General features: G+C 41.2%; 1 protein-coding gene across 1 annotated transcript in view; it reads right to left on the bottom strand.

Annotated features, from left to right (window-relative positions):
* Positions 1 to 9,378: 9,378 nt before the first annotated feature.
* LOC141826280 (uncharacterized) overlaps positions 9,379 to 17,591 on the bottom strand; it is a 31,588-nt gene continuing 23,375 nt past the window's right edge. The window contains exons 3-8 of the mRNA XM_074713526.1: positions 17,158 to 17,250; positions 13,946 to 14,089; positions 13,605 to 13,698; positions 12,540 to 12,543; positions 9,537 to 9,626; positions 9,379 to 9,434 (exon numbers count right to left, since the gene is read on the bottom strand). Of these exons, the coding sequence (XP_074569627.1) occupies positions 9,379 to 9,434; positions 9,537 to 9,626; positions 12,540 to 12,543; positions 13,605 to 13,698; positions 13,946 to 14,089; positions 17,158 to 17,250 (481 nt within the window). The remainder of the gene's footprint in view (positions 9,435 to 9,536; positions 9,627 to 12,539; positions 12,544 to 13,604; positions 13,699 to 13,945; positions 14,090 to 17,157; positions 17,251 to 17,591) is intronic.

Below are 17,591 nucleotides of genomic sequence, written 5' to 3'. Positions count from 1 at the left end.
CAGGCTTTGTTGGAATTAAACCATGATACTCTAACGCTACGATTACTAGTTCAGGACGACACCAGATAGCCTGGTTATAGCTCTCCCGCTGTCACCGGGCACTCCAGCATACTACTAGTGTACTACTCTCTGTCACCGAGCACCCAATCAAGGAATCCATTCCTAGTCATCAATAGCCGTTAGCTATCCCCTAAGGGAGTTTACCACCATGTAAAGGTCACTTCGGAAAGTCCGGTTAAGGTTAACCTTCTGTCACAAGGCACCCCGGTCATACGATCCTAAGATTCCCCTACACAGTAATCTACTCCACTTAATCATGCATATATGCTCACACAAACATTTCATCAAACACATTCAAGGCACATAACACATGAAACAAATGTAAACATTTCATTGAATAGGGAAAATGACATAAACTAGTTCATACATCACCATCATTACATAGATGTTCATCCTACATCCTAAACTCAAAGATCTACTCCATTACAAGAAGGTTACAACAAGAATGCAAGAAAAACATCATCCACAAGAAAGGGGAAAGACTTATCTTTGAAGCATGGGCATCCGTTGAAGATCTTCTCGCTCTGGTGTAGGATGGATCGGTGGAGATGAAGTGTTTAGGGCCTCCCCAAGAGTGGGGAGGCGCCTTCCCCAAGCCAAGACCTAGGGTTTTGGAGAATGACCCAAGATACCCTCAAAGGGGTGCAAAAAGATGTATTTATAGGGTCCAGGCACGCCCCTAGCACGCCCCCGTCACACGGCCGTGCCTGGGAGGCACGGCCGTGGCCTGTCGTTCCTCTGGAAAATAGGCACGGCCGTGCCTGGGAGGCACGGCCAGTGTACTGCCTGAAAACTGGGCACGGCTGCCTGGAAATCTGGCACGGCCGTGCCTGTGAGGCACGACCATGAACCTGGCTCAACTGGAATCAAGGCACGGCCGTGCCTGATAGGCACGGTGGCCAGTTGTTTTGCTGGAAGGAGGCACGGCCGTGCCTTGGGCACGGCCAGGGTTGTTGCTTCTCTGTTGGAGGGACACGGTCGTGTCTCCTAGTGTTACACGGCCGTGTCTAAGCCTGGGAATGTGAGGCACGGCCGTGCCTGGTAGGCACGGCCGTGTTCTGCTCTGTTGCTCCTTTTCCTCCATTTCTTCGTGTTTGCTGCATAAGAGACTCGCCCGTGATGACGAGCACGGCCAGTGCGAGTCTCTTTTCTCCACTTTTTGCTCCACCATCAATAATGCATCATTTTGGCTCTAAATCGCATCCTGTCAATCAAAATATACAAAAAGCAGATCTCCGAGCAAAAGAGTAGAAATATGCAATTATAAAAGAATAAGGTGTGACAAAGTAGATCATATGCAATGAATTACAAGTAGATGAGCGTTAAACAAGGCTAAAAAATATATATATGACCTACGCTCATCACACCCCCAGACTTAAACTTTTGCTTGTCCTCAAGCAAAAACCTGCATTTAGATTCATGAATTGAAAGAATGGAGTATCATAATCTCTAATGAATCACAATCAATCCTATCATATAGTTTCATTGATGAGCTATACATTAAAATCACTTAAATGTGGCCTAAAAGTTAGTTCTCCGTGCTCGGTGCAAAACGTGGCCATGGGTTTTAAAGTGTCAAATCTTAATCAAAGTCAAGTCATCATCTAACCAGTTTTCCTCTTGCCTCCGGCGATAGACACTCGCATGGTTCATCCCTCAAAAAAAATGTTATGCACCATCCACACAAGGTCTCAAAGGAATACTCGGTATCAAGAGAAACATGATAGATATTTCCCCAGTAACCCTTACCGGTCTCAAAGGGGTATCTAGTCAGTTTCCACTCACGACACTATTTTTTTATCCTTTTTTTTTTTTTTTTTGAAACAAGTGTTGCGACTATAAAAAGGCGTTGCAACCATGTTATTTATTTGTTTGGGATCTTGATTTTTCCAAGTGAGCTTCCATGATCCGAGTTTATCCAGTAACCAAAATGTAGTTGAGTGATCACCTTAGAAGCGCAAGTACTAAGGGTTCAATGAATCATGACTAATTTCAGACTTTCTACTATCAAACCTAGGCATAGTGTAGAGAGATCCTAAAACTAGGCCAAAACTCAAATTCTTTCAATAAAAACATAGCTCACTTCATGCTACTAAGGATAGGAAAAATCAGATCATCAAACATACTAACTCCAAACATCAAATCAATGAAATCTAAAACAAGTGTGCTAGCATTTTTGCAAGAAGACAAACCATCAATGATATGATAGGTGATGCTACTAGTTAAAACAATTTATTATGCATGAAGAAACCAAAAGAGAAATAACAAAATCTAACTAAGAACCCAAAATATGTACATCCCCCCAGACTTACATTTTTCTATACCTCAATGAAAACAAAAAATATTAATGGAGAAGAAATATTATTTGGAGAGAAATTACCCAATGAAGCTCAAAAGGTGTTCAAGGCCTTTAGTTGCCTATTTCCTCTCCTCAAGGTAAGCACACTTCTCCATATCAATGAAACCTTCAAAAGAAAATATAGCAAGAAAAAGTAAGTAGAGGGTTTATGGGTTAGCAAACAAAATAAAGCATAAAAGAAAATAAAGCAAGAAACTAAAATGAAAACTTGGGTTGCCTCCCAAGAAGCGCTTGTTTAAGGTCCTAAGCTTGACCTTTATTTTTATTACTTAAACCTCGACCGTGGAGGTGTAAGAAACTTCAGAACCCTACGGTTGAGGGCCCTGAGCTTGTCATTAAATATGCTTATAAACAAATGGTTACATCTAGCAATCTCATATAGTTGCTGTGAAAGTTTTGTATGCCAATCATAATCAAAAAATTTCCTACCACAAATATGCTTGAGAAAAGATAGATTGGTAAACATAGGTATATCACAAGAAATAGTATCTTTACCAATCACAAAGTTTAGTAAGTCATCAAACATATTTGATGGTAGGGTGCGCTTTGGTGCGGGTGGAGAATCAACTAAGGGAAGTGATTCTTGGGGCTTGGCCTCTAATTCACAAGTCCCTACACTAACCCTTTCAACGTCTCCTAATCCTGCCAAATCTATAACTCTTACTGGGACAAAGTATGGAATAGAAGCATAGTATTCTTGGGACCTTCTCACCTCAGTTCGAATCCCTATATAACTTCTTACACCATCATTATCCATCATGTCATCAATAGCAGGATTGAGTAGATTTTCAAATAAGTCCTCAGCAAGATTATCAATCTTCTTACGTTTAGAATCAAAATAATTCTTGGTGCAATCATCACAAAAATTTACTTGTCTCAAACAATTCTTACACAACATGGATTGTGATGATATCCATTCTTCCCATTCATCACCAAGATTACCAACCATACTAGTAGACACCCCCAAGTTATCATCTTTCATAAACGAACTAGTGTCATAATCATTATCATGCTGGTTGGTTACATGTTCATGTTTAGAATTTAAAATGTTCTTGCTGTAATTTTCACTTACATGCCCTATTTTAAAACATTGAGTACACCAGACTTGTGACCTAGTCCATTCTTTATATGTAGGGATGCATCCATATTTTTCTCCACCCAACATGTAAACAGGATCATATAAGATTGGACATGCTTCAATCACATGCCAATTAGCACCACAATGCGCACATTTGCCTTTGGCATACGACCCAGCAAACCTTGAATTTCCTTTTTGGAGTAACCGCTTTGCATAAGCATCCATTTAATCCTCAAGAAAAATATTTTGGATTTTCTATATTTGAATTTTTTTTATATTTTTCAGAAGTCTAGAGTAACTAAAATTGCTAGTCACTAAAGCTAATAGCAACAGTCCCCGGCAACGGCGCCAAAAACTTGATGTGAACCGCAAGTATACGGTTGTCGTCAAGTAATAAAAAGATATCGAACCACAGGGACTGTGTATTAGCTATAGTGATGTCACTGAGATAGTTATCTAGACTCCAAAGGAAGCGGAATGGTTGAGGATTTGGTTGTGTGTGGTAGAGAAAGAGAGAGATTGGCTTGGGGATTTATGGATGAGATGGATAAGTTTAGGATTTCGGTTTCACATCAATGCTAGGTGATATCCCTAATTCATGTTTGTTCCCTTACTCTCAATGTTTACCACCTTGTGGGGATTCTAACCAAGATACCAACTCGACCTCGTCAGGCTTTGTTGGAATTAAACCATGATACTCTAACGCTACGATTACTAGTTCAGGACGACACCAGATAGCCTGGTTATGGCTCTCCCGCTGTCACCGGGCACCCCAGCATACTACTAGTGTACTACTCTCTGTCACCGAGCACCCAATTAAGGAATCCTTTCCTAGTCATCAATAGCCATTAGCTATCCCCTATGGGAGTTTACCACCATGTAAAGGTCACTTCGAAAAGTCCGGTTAAAGGTTAACCTTCTGTCACAAGGCACCCCGGTCATACGATCCTAAGATTCTCCCTACACAGTAATCTACTCCACTTAATCATGCATATGCGCTCACACAAACATTTCATCAAACACATTCAAGGCACATAATACATGAAACAAATGTAAACACTTCATTGAATAGGGAAAATGACATAAACTAGTTCATACATCACCATCATTACATAGATGTTCATCCTACATCCTAAACTCAAAGATCTACTCCATTACAAGAAGATTACAACAAGAATGCAAGAAAAACATCATCCACAAGAAAGGGGAAGACTTATCTTTGAAGCGTGGGCATCCGTTGAAGATCTTCTCGCTCCGGTGTAGGATGGATCGGTGGAGATGAAGTGTTTAGGGCCTCCCCAAGAGTGGGGAGGCGCCTTCCCCAAGCCAAGACCTAGGGTTTTGGAGAATGACCCAAGATAACCTTCAAAGGGGTGCAAAAAGATGTATTTATAGGCCCATCCAGGCACGTCCCCATGAGGCACGCCCCCGTCACACGGCCGTGCCTGGGAGGCACGGCCGTGGCCTGTCGTCCCTCTGGAAAATAGGCACACGGTTGGCCAGTTGTTGCTCTGGAAATCTGGCACGGCCGTGCCTGTGAGGCACGGCCAGGTACAGCTGCTTCTCTGGAAATCAAGGCACGGCCGTGCCTGGGATAGGCACGGCCATGTGGGCAGTTGTTTCGTGCTGGAAGAAGGCACGGCCGTGCCTGAGGGCACGGCCAGGGCAGGTGCTTCTCTGTTGGAGGGACACGGCCGTGTCTCCTAGTGTTACACGGTATGTCTAAGCCTGGAAAGTGTGCCTGGTAGGCACGGCCGTGTTCTGCTCTGTTGCTCCTTTTCCTCCATTTCTTCGTGTTTGCTGCATAAGAGACTCGCCCGTGATGACGAGCACGGCCAGTGCGAGTCTCTTTTCTCCACTTTTTGCTCCACCATCAATAATGCATCGTTTTGGCTCTAAATCGCATCCTGTCAATCAAAATATACGAAAAGCAGATCTCCGAGCAAAAGAGTAGAAATATGCAATTATAAAAGAATAAGGTGTGACAAAGTAGATCATATGCAATGAATTACAAGTAGATGAGCGTTAAACAAGGCTAAAAAAATATATGATAACCTACGCTCATCATTTGACCTTGAAGTCCTATGTGGTGGCCCTCCAGTAAAGGTGATGACAGAAAGTCCGATTAAAGATTCACCCTCTATCACAGGGCACCCCGGTCATACGATTCAAACGTCATACCCTCTATCACCGAGTACCCCTCTTAAGAACTTTATCTTGGTGGCCACCAACCATTAGCTATCTCTTATGGGGGTTTACTACTATGTAGGAATCATTTCAGAAAGTCCGGTTAAAGGTTCATCTTCTGTCACAAGGCACCCCGATCAAATGATCCTAAGTGTTAGTGCAGGAAGCACTAGCAGATCGAACCAGAGTTTTGATTATGGAACTAGGATCAAGTTAAGTATGTGGTTTGGCTAACCAAGTTGAACTAAGCTTACAGGAGACATAGGTTAAGTCCTAGTGATGCTAGGCATGAAGTCTTGGCAGAGTCAAAGTGCACCAGTGAAGTCTGGGCTGGTCAGGAGGACCACGCCGCAGCAGAAGTCTAGGCTTGGTCAGGAGGACCAAGTTGCAGCAGAAGTCTGGGCTTGGTCAGGAGGACCTAGTTGCAGCGGAAGACTGGGCTGATCAGGAGGATCAGTTGCAGCACAAATCCTGGGGGGCGAAGACAGAGCCGAGCACAAGTCCAACGAGTCAGGAGGACTCTGTTGGCAATCAGGTAAATTCTCCCGAGGGGAGTGGGTGAGGACGCGTTCCCGAGTGGAACATTAGGCGTCGGTCTAACCCAGGGTCTCACTGGAGATCTGAAGTTAAGACTCGTAGTTGGTTCGGTGAACCAACTTAATCCTTTGCATATTATTTTATCTAACATCTTTTGCAGGAAGGAAAAATCAGACGAACGCGAACTCCGGACGAAAAACTGACTTTTCGGGTCTGGAGTCGACTCAGATGGGTTCTGGAGTCGACTCCAGCCGAGTCAGCTGGAATCCGGAAGTCAGCGCGTCGATTTTCCGCCAACTCGGCCTAAAGTCGACTCAGGTAAGGTTTTGAGTCGACTCAGGGTCAAAACTTATCGCCGCTGACGCCACCGCGACTGGAGTCGACCCAGAAGTCAATCGGAGTCGACTCAGGAAGGATAACGGGCGAAAGAGATAAAGATTTATCTGCCGCGTCAGCTGGAGTCGACCCAGATGGGCATCTGAGTCGACTCAGGACAACTATAAAAGGCAGTCGCGACCAGCAACCAAGAACAACACCTTCATTGCCTCCGAACTCCGTTCTCGCGACTCCCGAGCCCTCAATCTTCGACGTCGGTGCTGCACCTGCTCCAAGCTACTCAATTTCACACCGAGACGCCGAGATCTACCTCCGGGGAGCGACTGCGCAAGCAAAAGTTCGGTAACTAGTCAATACTGTATTTCAATTACTCCGGAGCTTGTAATCGATTTTTGTATTGAGTTTTTTCGATACACTTGCTGTCGAAAAGGGGCAAGTGACTTAGTGGATTGCCCAGAGGAAACGGTCAAGGACCGTGGGCCTTGGAGTAGCAGCGTTGCGCTGTGAACCAAGTAAAAATAAACTTGTCTTTTCTTTACCTTGCATTTTATTCTTACGTTTCCGCAATCGTATTCTGTATTCACTTCCGTACGCGCTCGTAGTTTTGCGAAAATCGAAAAGCGTGCAACACGCTATTCACCCCCCCTCTAGCGTGTTCCAGCGATCCTACACTAAGATCTCCCTCCCTATACAGTAATTTACCTCTCATAATCATGTACATGCACTCACACAAGCATATTATCAAATACGTTCAAGACACACAATACATGAAACAAGTGTAAACTCTTCATATAATAGGTAAAAAATAAATATGAACTAGTTCTTACATTACCATCATTACATTAATGTTCATCCTACATCTTAAACTCAAAGATCTACTCCATTACAAGAAGATTACAACAAGTATGCAAGAAAATAGCCATCCACAAGAGGGGGAGGACTTATCTAGAAGCTCGAACATCCTTGGAAGACCTTCTCGCTTCGAAGTAGGATGGATTGGTGAAGATAAAGTGTTTTGGGCCTCCCCCGAAGTGGGGAGCCACCACCCCCAAACTAAGACCTTAGGATTTCCCTATATCCCAAGACACCCTCAAAAGGGTTGCAAAAGAGGTATTTATAGGGCCCGGGTGAGACACAGCTGTAGGATCTTGTAACGCGCTAGAGGGGGGTGAATAGCGCTATCTTCATTTCTCGTTCGTTCATTCTATCAGAATAACTTAACAATGGATTAGTAACACAAGAACAGGGACACGCAGATTTTTTTACTTGGTTTGTAACCTCCAGGGTTAGTACATCCAAGGCCTATGTACGGGAGACACCCGTCCACTAGTGGTCTCCTTTTTGAACGTTCGTTCGGAGGCAGAGAAACCCATCTTACAGTCCAATAAAGAATAACAGAAATAACAGAAAGTAAGACAATAGGAAATTAAACCAAACTCTTGGATGCCGATTTGGAAGTCCTGAGCACCACACACTCCTTTTGGATCTTCCTCGATTGTAAGATTCTGGCCTCGTTCACATTCAGAATTGCCACTAGTTGGAGAGGAGAACTTGTATTTGATTTTTTTTGGTTGTGCACGTTTATTCTTCTTTTATAGCCCCTTCTGGTCGACTGGAAACCCTATTCGATCGACTGGATATGATCTGATCTGATCGATCTTCTCGATCCTATCTGGGCTGGGTCTTCCCGTTTGGGTCGATTGGAATCCTCATTCGGGTCGACCAGACTGTTCGATCTCCTGTAATCCACATTCGGGTCGACTGGGACAAGTTGACTCAGATTTGACTTGAGTTGACCCCGGACTTATTTTAGCTGCCTTTGTTTGCTTCACCTTTGCTTTCTCCATCTTGCTTCCAGCTCCTGATTTCTGTAAGACAAGCATACAAATAAACAAAACAACCTAAACCTCTAACTTCGAATTTCTACCGAAATCCTGAGTTAGTCTGATGCCTACTGTTCCATTCCGGGAGCGCGCCCTTATCCACTCCACTTGGGAGAAGTTTTGCCAATAAGTCCTCCAGACTTGTTGGACTTCCCGCTTAGCCATGGTCCTTGGCCCCCAGAAATTTGCTGCTGGATCTCGGTCCTCTTGATCACCCAGACTTCATCAAACCTTTGGTCTTCTTGATCGTACCCGCTTGGACTTTGGCCATGCTTCCCGGTCTTCCAACACTGCATGGACTTGCACCTGGTGCACTCGACCTGCTAAGACTTCTGCCTGATCCTCCAAACTAGAACTTGCCTTTGCCTAGCCTACAACTAGGACTTTCCCTTGCCTTACCTACAACTAAGACTTTCACTTTCCCAATCTTCTAGATCAGGGCTTCCACTGCCTAGTCTAATCGACTAGGACTTCTCGCTAGTCATTTGGTCAAACTGACCTGACTAGACTTTACTCACTCACATCTAAACATCAGGTCCTCTTTGGATCAACCCTTGGTCAAACTGACCAAATTTATGTGTATTATTAAACATCAAAATTCTAGACAAGATCTAATGCTTCTTGCACCAACAACGGTCGTGCCTCATGGCACGGCCTGGAGGTTCGCTCTAGCATTTTTTGTGGGTACGACCGTGCCTGGTGGGCATGACCCTAATCTGGTCTCATTCTGGAAGAAAGGCACGGTCGTGCCTTGTAAGAACGACCTGTGATTTGATCCGTTCTGAGTTGAGGACATGGCCGTGCCTTGTGGGCACGACCTCAGACCAGTTTGTCATTGGAAAACAGGCATGATCGTGCCTAGTAGGCACGACCCCAGGTCTAGTTCCTTCTGTGTTGGGGGCACGGCCGTGCCTGGTAGGCATGACCTGAAGTTGTCTTCAATCTATAGGAGGGACACTACCGTACCTCCTGGTGGCCAGGCCGTGTTTGAGCCCTGAAAATATGAGGCACAACAATGCCTAGCTTGGCAAGACCATGACAGCTTCGTTATTCCTTTTCCTCCTTTTTCTTAGTGTTTGCTTCATAGGAAACTCACCAGTAATGATGAGCACGATCAGTGCAAGTCCCTTTTCTCCACTCCTTACTCCACCATCAATAATATCTCGTTTTAGCTTCGATTCACATCCTGTCAATCAAAAATATACAAAGAGCAGATCTACGAGCAAAAGGAGTAGAAACATAAAATAATAAAGAAATAAAGTGTGATAAAGTATATTATATGCAATGAATTACAAGTAAATGAGCTTTAAACAAGGTTAAAAATCATATATAACCTACGCTCATCAATCTGGGACTAAAAGATCTCCCCTACCTTATCAAGGGATTTTTCTATGATAGAGAATCATAGGAGAGAGTTATTTCCAAGGAGCCATTGAAATTCCATCCACCAAAGAGCTTGAAGATCAATTTGAAGATATCGACGCAAATGACCAATAAGCTTTCTCTTTCTTTTCTTCTAGATTTGAGCTGTAGAATGCCTTCTTATATTTTTGTGTTGTAACTCCATATCCATCTAGTAGTTCTCTAATTCTAAGATGAATGAGTAACCTGATGGATTATTAATATTCATTTTCTATATATTTATTATTGGTGCAAGGAGCACTAATTTGTCTCTAAAATTTTGATGTTTGATAATACACTTAGGTCTGATCCGTTTGACCAAGGGTTGATCCAAACATGATCTAATATTTCGATGTGATTAAAGTCTAGTCAGGTCAAGGTTGACTAGAAGACTAGCAAGAAGTCCTAGTCGGGTAGACTAAGCAAGGAGAAGTCCTAGTTGAGGCCAGGTAGGGAAAGTCTTAATCGGAGACTAAGTAGGGAAAGTCCTAGCAGGAGGCTAGACAGAGGAAGTCCTGATCTGGAGGATTGGGCAAGGAAGATCTAGTTTAGAGGATTGGGTAAGTATGTCTTGATCTAGAGGATTGGACAAAGAAGTTATAATTGGAGGTTGGGCAAGGAAAAATTCAAACAGGTCAAGGGTGACTGAATGCTTGGCAGGTGAGAATATCTATGGAAGTGACTAGTCCTAACTGGAGATTAAGTAAGGGAAAGTCCAAATAGGATGTTTGGCAGGTGGAAAGTTTATCTATGAAAGTGAATAGTCATAACGAGAAGTTAAGCATAGGTAAGCCAGTAGGTTAGACCTGTTGGGTTGCAAGGGTACAAACATAGTCCCACATCTAAAATACATGGAAAAGATCATGGGTTTAAAAGGATGGAAGATATCTCCATTGGCATGAGGCCTTTTGGGGAGAGCCCAAGAACAAAGTCATGAGGGCTTAGGGCCAAAGTGGACAATATCATGCCATTGTGGAGATATTTTGATTCCATCGGTTCTAACAAGTGGTATCAGAGTGAGACCGCTCTTCACCGGACTAACTGCCGGAAGAACCATGATCCAGATCTAACTATGTGTGTTGAACCTTAAAAATAAAGGAAGTGGGTGCTCCCGTGTCTGAATCAAGAGGACCAGACATCAGGCAAAAAGTCCTAGTTAGGGCTAGGCAAGAAGTCCTAGTAGGTCGGGTGGACCAAAGGGCAGAAAGTCCTAGTGGATCGAGAATTCGGACATCAAACGGAGGCTTTCCGTTTGAGGGGGGCCTGTGGTACTTTGTTTGAGGAGGGGATTGTTGGGTTGCAAGGGTGCAAACATAGTCCCACATCTAAAACACATGAAAAAGATCATGAGTTTAAAAGGATTAAAGATATCTCCATTGGTATGAGACCTTTTGGGTAGAGCCCAAGAACAAAGCCATGAGGGCTTAGGCCCAAAGTGGACAATATCATACCATTATGAAGATATTTTGATTCCATCGGTCTAACAAGACCTACAGGGTAAGGTTTAAGTAAACCTAGTAGGTCAGATGGACTACAGGTAGGATTAAGTTGCTTGCTTGTTTGTATGCTAATTTTACAAGGACCAGGAGTTGGAAGCATGATGGAGGAAGCATAAGAGGAGCAAACAAAAGCAGCCGAATCAAGTCCAGGGTCAACTCAAGTTAAATCTGAGTTGATTGGATCCAGGTGCTCGGATGTTACTCTAGGTGCCTAGATGGTCTAGGCGCCCCTAAATGGTTTAGGTGTCCAGATCAAGAAGAATCAGCTTCGATAAAGATCGAAGAGATTGGATCGGATTCAGGCACTCGGATAAGAATCTAAGCGCCCAGAAGAGTCTATATAAGGGAATGAACGTGCACCACAAGGAAGATATCTAATACTCCAAATCTTTCATCCTGTGGTGTTGCTAAATGCTAACATCTTCTGACTCATGCGATCGGGGAAGCTCCAAGAAGGGTGCACTGCGCTCAAGGACTTTCGGATCAGCTACACGAGTGGTTTTATTTTAAGTCTTACTTTTTGCACTTTATGCTTGATTTTATTAGACTGTAAGATGAATTTTTCTACCTTTGGCCAAAGGTTCGGAAAGGAGACCATTAGTGGACGGACACCTTCTCTTATATAGGCCTTGGACGTACTAATTCTGGAAGGGTTAAGAACCAAATAAATCCATGAGTCCCCTGTGCTTGTTATTACTAATTTCGCTGCTAGTCTTTATAAAGTCGAACGAATGAAGGAACGTGCTATTTGCCCCCCTCTGAATGCTGATATCAGTGTTTTATGGGAATATTTTATTTATATAATTTATTTCCCTTATTTGTTGTCACTCACACCCATTAAAATTAATTAATTATTTATTTACCAAACCCCTTATTATCGCTAAAGTAATATAGAGAGATCCGGGTCGTCTCTCTTGGACTCAATGATAGAAGTGTCCTAGACCTTTGGTGCAGGGTTTTTGTTATTGACTTTATTCATTCCTAACTATTTACAAGATCCATTTATTGACAATTTAAATCCTACAATTTGGTTCATTAACATACAATCCTATTTACAGTAATATTCACAAGTTTCACCCATTTATACATTACTCCACATCTATACATAAATAAACAACAACTTATTCATATCAACTAAACATTCCATGGTTCAATATACAATATGTGCATTCAATCACAAATTCAATAATACAACATACCTTCCTACAAACATTCAACATATACACACAACATACAATACAAACTCTACATCATGCATTATACAACAATTCTAATATACAACATACATTTCATACAACAATGAATCTTACATAAACTATACAACACTAATTATACAAATCTTACAAATGGGCAAACCTAATAAACTTGTTCTTATTCAAGTGTTACAACAACACAACCATCATACATTATAATACATACAACAAATTCAACATACAACCTATACAACAACTAAGTTACAAGAACATACAACCCATTGCAATCCATATTGCCTAGTTCACAAGCATTATTCCAATCTACAATACAACAATTACACTATCATACTATCCAACTGGTTCATTAAACTAACTTGAACATGTTCAACAAACATTCGCTACAACATACATTCAACATGATTTGTTCATGAACATTACTCACATTCACAAAGATTTCATTCCATTAATGACACAAATTCAAGTTCCACTTTGTCAATCATACATAACCGGTTCCCATTTAATTCTACCAACTCAAAACATGAAACATGAAACATCACAACATGCCATTTACCTCCTAAACAACATACAATCCATAACCCATGAATCATAAACTCTGGCTAACATTCCCATAAAACATATCATCCATGACATACTTTACAAAATTCTAATCATCTATCACAACAACAAAACCAAATCAACAACTAAGCTCACATTACTATTGATCAACAATTCATAGCTAAGTCATCAACAATTGAGTATCATAACCAACCAACAACTTCACCACTATTCATGCATGAATAAATCGAATAGCATTCAAATTACAACTCATTCGTCCAGCACAACAAGAACAGATCAAATAACAAAATTAGGGTTTTTTTTATTATAACAGAAGCTAACAAACTAAGAATGAAGCAACCAAAGCTAGATTATGTTAAAACTAGGGTTAGGGTTAGGGTTTCCTTCCCTCAACGGTTCAGAACAGGGGAGAAGATGACATGAATGTGGAGGTGGATGGAGGGCTCCGGATTAGCACAGAATAGCGAAATTGGCACCATTTTGAATGAGTCACACCAACATGGACCGAAGAACGCCGCCGGAGATGGCCAATTTCGACGAGCTCAAGTCAGGGAAGACCACAAACTTCAGCCGCTGCTCAGCTCTCTCTCTGTTGCAAATCACATACAAGGTTAGAACCAAAACAGAGACTTACCTTGCGTCCTCGGTGGATGATATGGTCGAAGCACAGCCCGGCGTCCCGTGCCGAGCTTCGGTGGATGCGGGTCAATGAGGCGTTGACCGGAGCGAATCACCTTGGCTAGAACCTCACTGATGGAAATACTGTCCGGCCCTCAATCGCCGGAGCGAATCACCCACGGCGCTGACGAACCGGAGGGTTGAAGAGGGCTACTCACCGGAGCGAATCACCCATGGTGGAGTCTCTTGCGCTTGTGTCGGTGCTCGTCGATCTTCGTGGACACCGGCCGCAGCTCTGTGGCTGATTGGAGAGGACGATGGAGGCGGTGGAGTGCGCGACGGGGCTTGGAATCGCGACGACGCTGAGGAAGATGTACAGTACTCGCGATTTTGGGAAGCACTGTAGCTTCCCAAATCACGAGTGAGCCCCCTGATTGTGAACCAGCACAAACCCTTTTAAACGCATGTGAACCGGCTTTCTTTGAACCGAACCCAATTGATTGAACCGGTCCACTTGAATTTGGGCTAAGTCTAACTTGGGCTTGAATCGGGCTTATTAGATTTGGGCTAGCTGAATCAAATCAATTTGAGCCAAAATTAAATCTGGTTGAGCTAATTGAATCTGATTTGAGTCCAACTCAAACCAGAATTGATTTTATTCAAATTGGACCTCTAAAATTTATTATTTCCATCTTAATTTCTTGCAAAAATCAAAGACCATAAAATTAATATCCATAATTGCCATAAATTAATGAAAAACATAGAATAACATCAAAAATTCATCCAGATAAAGAATAAGCCCAAACTTCAATTTATAAAATAAAATATAATAAAAAATAGCCCAAAATAATCCTAATTTACTCAGTCGAATAGCCAGTTATCAAATCCCCCACACTTATTCTTTCACGTCTCGTGAAAGTAAACAAATATACATTATTTTCTACCCTAGCAATATCAATCAAATCAGAAAATTACAACAACCAATTAAATAAGAGTGTCAAATCTTAGAAATCCACGCAATCCAGAATTCAAGTCTCATATGGATCAACAAAATAGAAATTTCAATCCACCTAGAATAAATTGAGAATGTTGACTAGAAATAACCTTACGGGATAATAGTGTGGTCGCTCATCCTTACAATTATGTAAATAGTGGATCTCTCTCAAGCTGGATCATGCACTACCATAGGCTTGGTCGTTTTCTAATCTCTACCACTATCATATGCATAAGATCACACAATTCATAAAGATTTATTGCAAAAGAATAATGAATAATGAATAAAGAATAATGAATAATGGAAAGAAAACAATGTGTATAAGTGAAAAAATGAATAAATAAAGAATACAAGTGGGAGAAACGAGAAATAATGAATTACTTCATAGATGAGTCAATGAATTCATGCCCAGTAAATATAAAACTAAACTAGTGTTGGGTGAGCTAATAGTAAGAAAACAACTCTAAACCTCTTCTACACTCTAAAACATATCCAATATAACTCCTAGTAGAAGAAATAAAAGTTGCAAAAACTTACTACCAACTATCCAATGAATATCACCAACTCAAACTTTTATTTCTTTATTTTTATTTTACAGAACCAATTTTTTTTATTATTTTTTTTCACTTCTTTTTCAACAGATCAAACTTTCTACTCTTTTTTTTTCACACAACAGAACTTTTTTTTTTCATTTTGTTTTTATTTTTTTTTTTTTTTCACTTCTATTTTGCTCCTTTTTTCTTTTTTTTTCCAACTGATTCTTTTTTTTTTGAACCTAGTCTAAAAATACAATGAAACAAAATAAAAATACAACCAAATAAAAATAAAAAGCAAACAAAATAAAACTAATGGTTTGTCCATGGTGAACTATTTACACACACCCCCACACTTAAATTTTTATCCATCCCGGGCAAAATCTCATCTCAGCATTCAAGGTTCCCAAATCGCATGATAAAGAATGAAAGAGATGGCAAGGAAAAAGAAATAGCAACAAGAGATGGATTATTCGATAACCTATTCTACCAAAAAGAATGAAAGAATAAAGGAATAACCTTCATGAAATTATTCAACCTCATGGTAATGTGACCTTGACAGAATCAGAGCAAGTTCTAGAGTAACATTTCACCACAAGTGCCACACGACAAATAAAAAATTAAGGCTCAGTCCTCACTAGATAAAAATAAGTCATCATTTTCAACTATTCAAGGTAGAATCCATCACTAAGTTATATCCTCACGCAATTCAAGAACTCTTTCATGTCTATGAACCTCTAAAACTGACAAACTTAGATAACTAAGTTATCACAATTCCTAAGATGATTGAGTCATGCAGGGGAAAAATTTAGAAAAGAAACAAAAGAAAATAAAGTAAGTATATACAAAAACAAACAAGATGGGATAGATTACTCACCTTTCACCGGGAAGATGGATTGTCGCAAGAGTGAGATCCTTGATCCCTGATCACCTTGGGTACTCAAACTTTGCAAACTCTGACCAGTTCTTCAACAACTGAGGAAAGTAATCCTTGGGACGTTTCCTATAGTGCAACTCCCTACACTTTCATGTACTTCCCCAATATAGAAAAGCACAGATAAATTATAGTGTCACTGAAAATCAACAACATCCACCAAATAATTAGAATCACAAGCATTAAGCAATTACAATAAATGAATGAATGAATAAATAAATAAATAAATAATAAATAACACCAATCAATGAATAAACAAATGAATGAATAAATAAATGAAATGAATAAACAAATAAGAACACCAATATACAGTTTAAAATATACAAACATCATTTGAGTCTCCGGCAACGACGCTAAAATTAAAGAAAAGGACTTTTCTAATCCTAGTAATAATTCAAATACTTATTACGATTTATCTTCCTTGTCCCAAGCATATGTATTTTACAAAATATCACAAACCCAATTACTTAACAACCATCACTTTAGATCTGTACTTCAATATCGCGGTACCCATCCTTTTATTAAGGACAAGATAAAGTATTATTCTATAACCCGAGGAATATTTAACTCCAAATCAAGGTATAAGTATAAGAAAATAAAGAAGCCTGGAATGAATGAATGGAAAAACTGATCCAAAATTGACGGGTTAGTGTAAGCTTATCCATGCGGTTATGCACTCTTCAAATAGGAATTCATTTTCTGAAAGATCCTGGCTTTCGTGCTTTGGTGAGTCGTCCGAGATCCTTTCGATGACCTATGTTGTGTTGAAGGAATATCCATATGATCTGATCGATTGCGTAAGGCCCGCGGTAGCAATGAAATCAGGGAAAGTATACAGAAAAGATAGTTTTTCCCTTCCCTTTCAGTTCAAAATAGGGGAGAAGATGAGATGAATGTGGAAGTGGATGGATGGCTCCGGATTAGCATAGAACAGCGGAATTGGCACCATTTTGAATGAGTCACACCAACATGGACGGAAGAACGCCGCCGGAGATGGCCAATTCCGGCGAGCTCAAGTCGGGGAAGACCACAAACTTCGCCCATTGCTCTGCTCTCTCTCTACTGCAAATCAAAAACAAGGTTAGAACCAAAACAAAGACTTACCTTGAGTCCTCGGTGGATGATATGAACTTGTGTTGGTGCAATCTTGCCCCAAGTGAATTGGATTTTAATGTTTAGCTAAAATGAGTTTAAGTTAGGCAATGTTGGTGATCTAACGTGTGTGAATTGAGTTCACAGGAAAGTCCAGGTTGGAAGACTTGGCAAAGGGTGAAGTCCCGGAGGCGCGACCTCTTGGCAAATGGTGAAGTCCCGGAGGCGCGGCCTCTTAGCATAGGGAGACTTAGCACGACGAAGCTGAGGAAAACATCTCAAGTGAGTGCAAGGAAGGGCACAAGGCTTGT

Source organism: Curcuma longa, chromosome 4, assembly GCF_044706935.1.
Source record: "Curcuma longa cultivar G26 ecotype Majalengka, Jawa Barat chromosome 4, ITB_CL_G26_1.1, whole genome shotgun sequence".
NCBI classification, from domain to species: domain Eukaryota; kingdom Viridiplantae; phylum Streptophyta; class Magnoliopsida; order Zingiberales; family Zingiberaceae; genus Curcuma; species Curcuma longa.
This window is presented reverse-complemented; position numbering and strand designations above follow the sequence as displayed.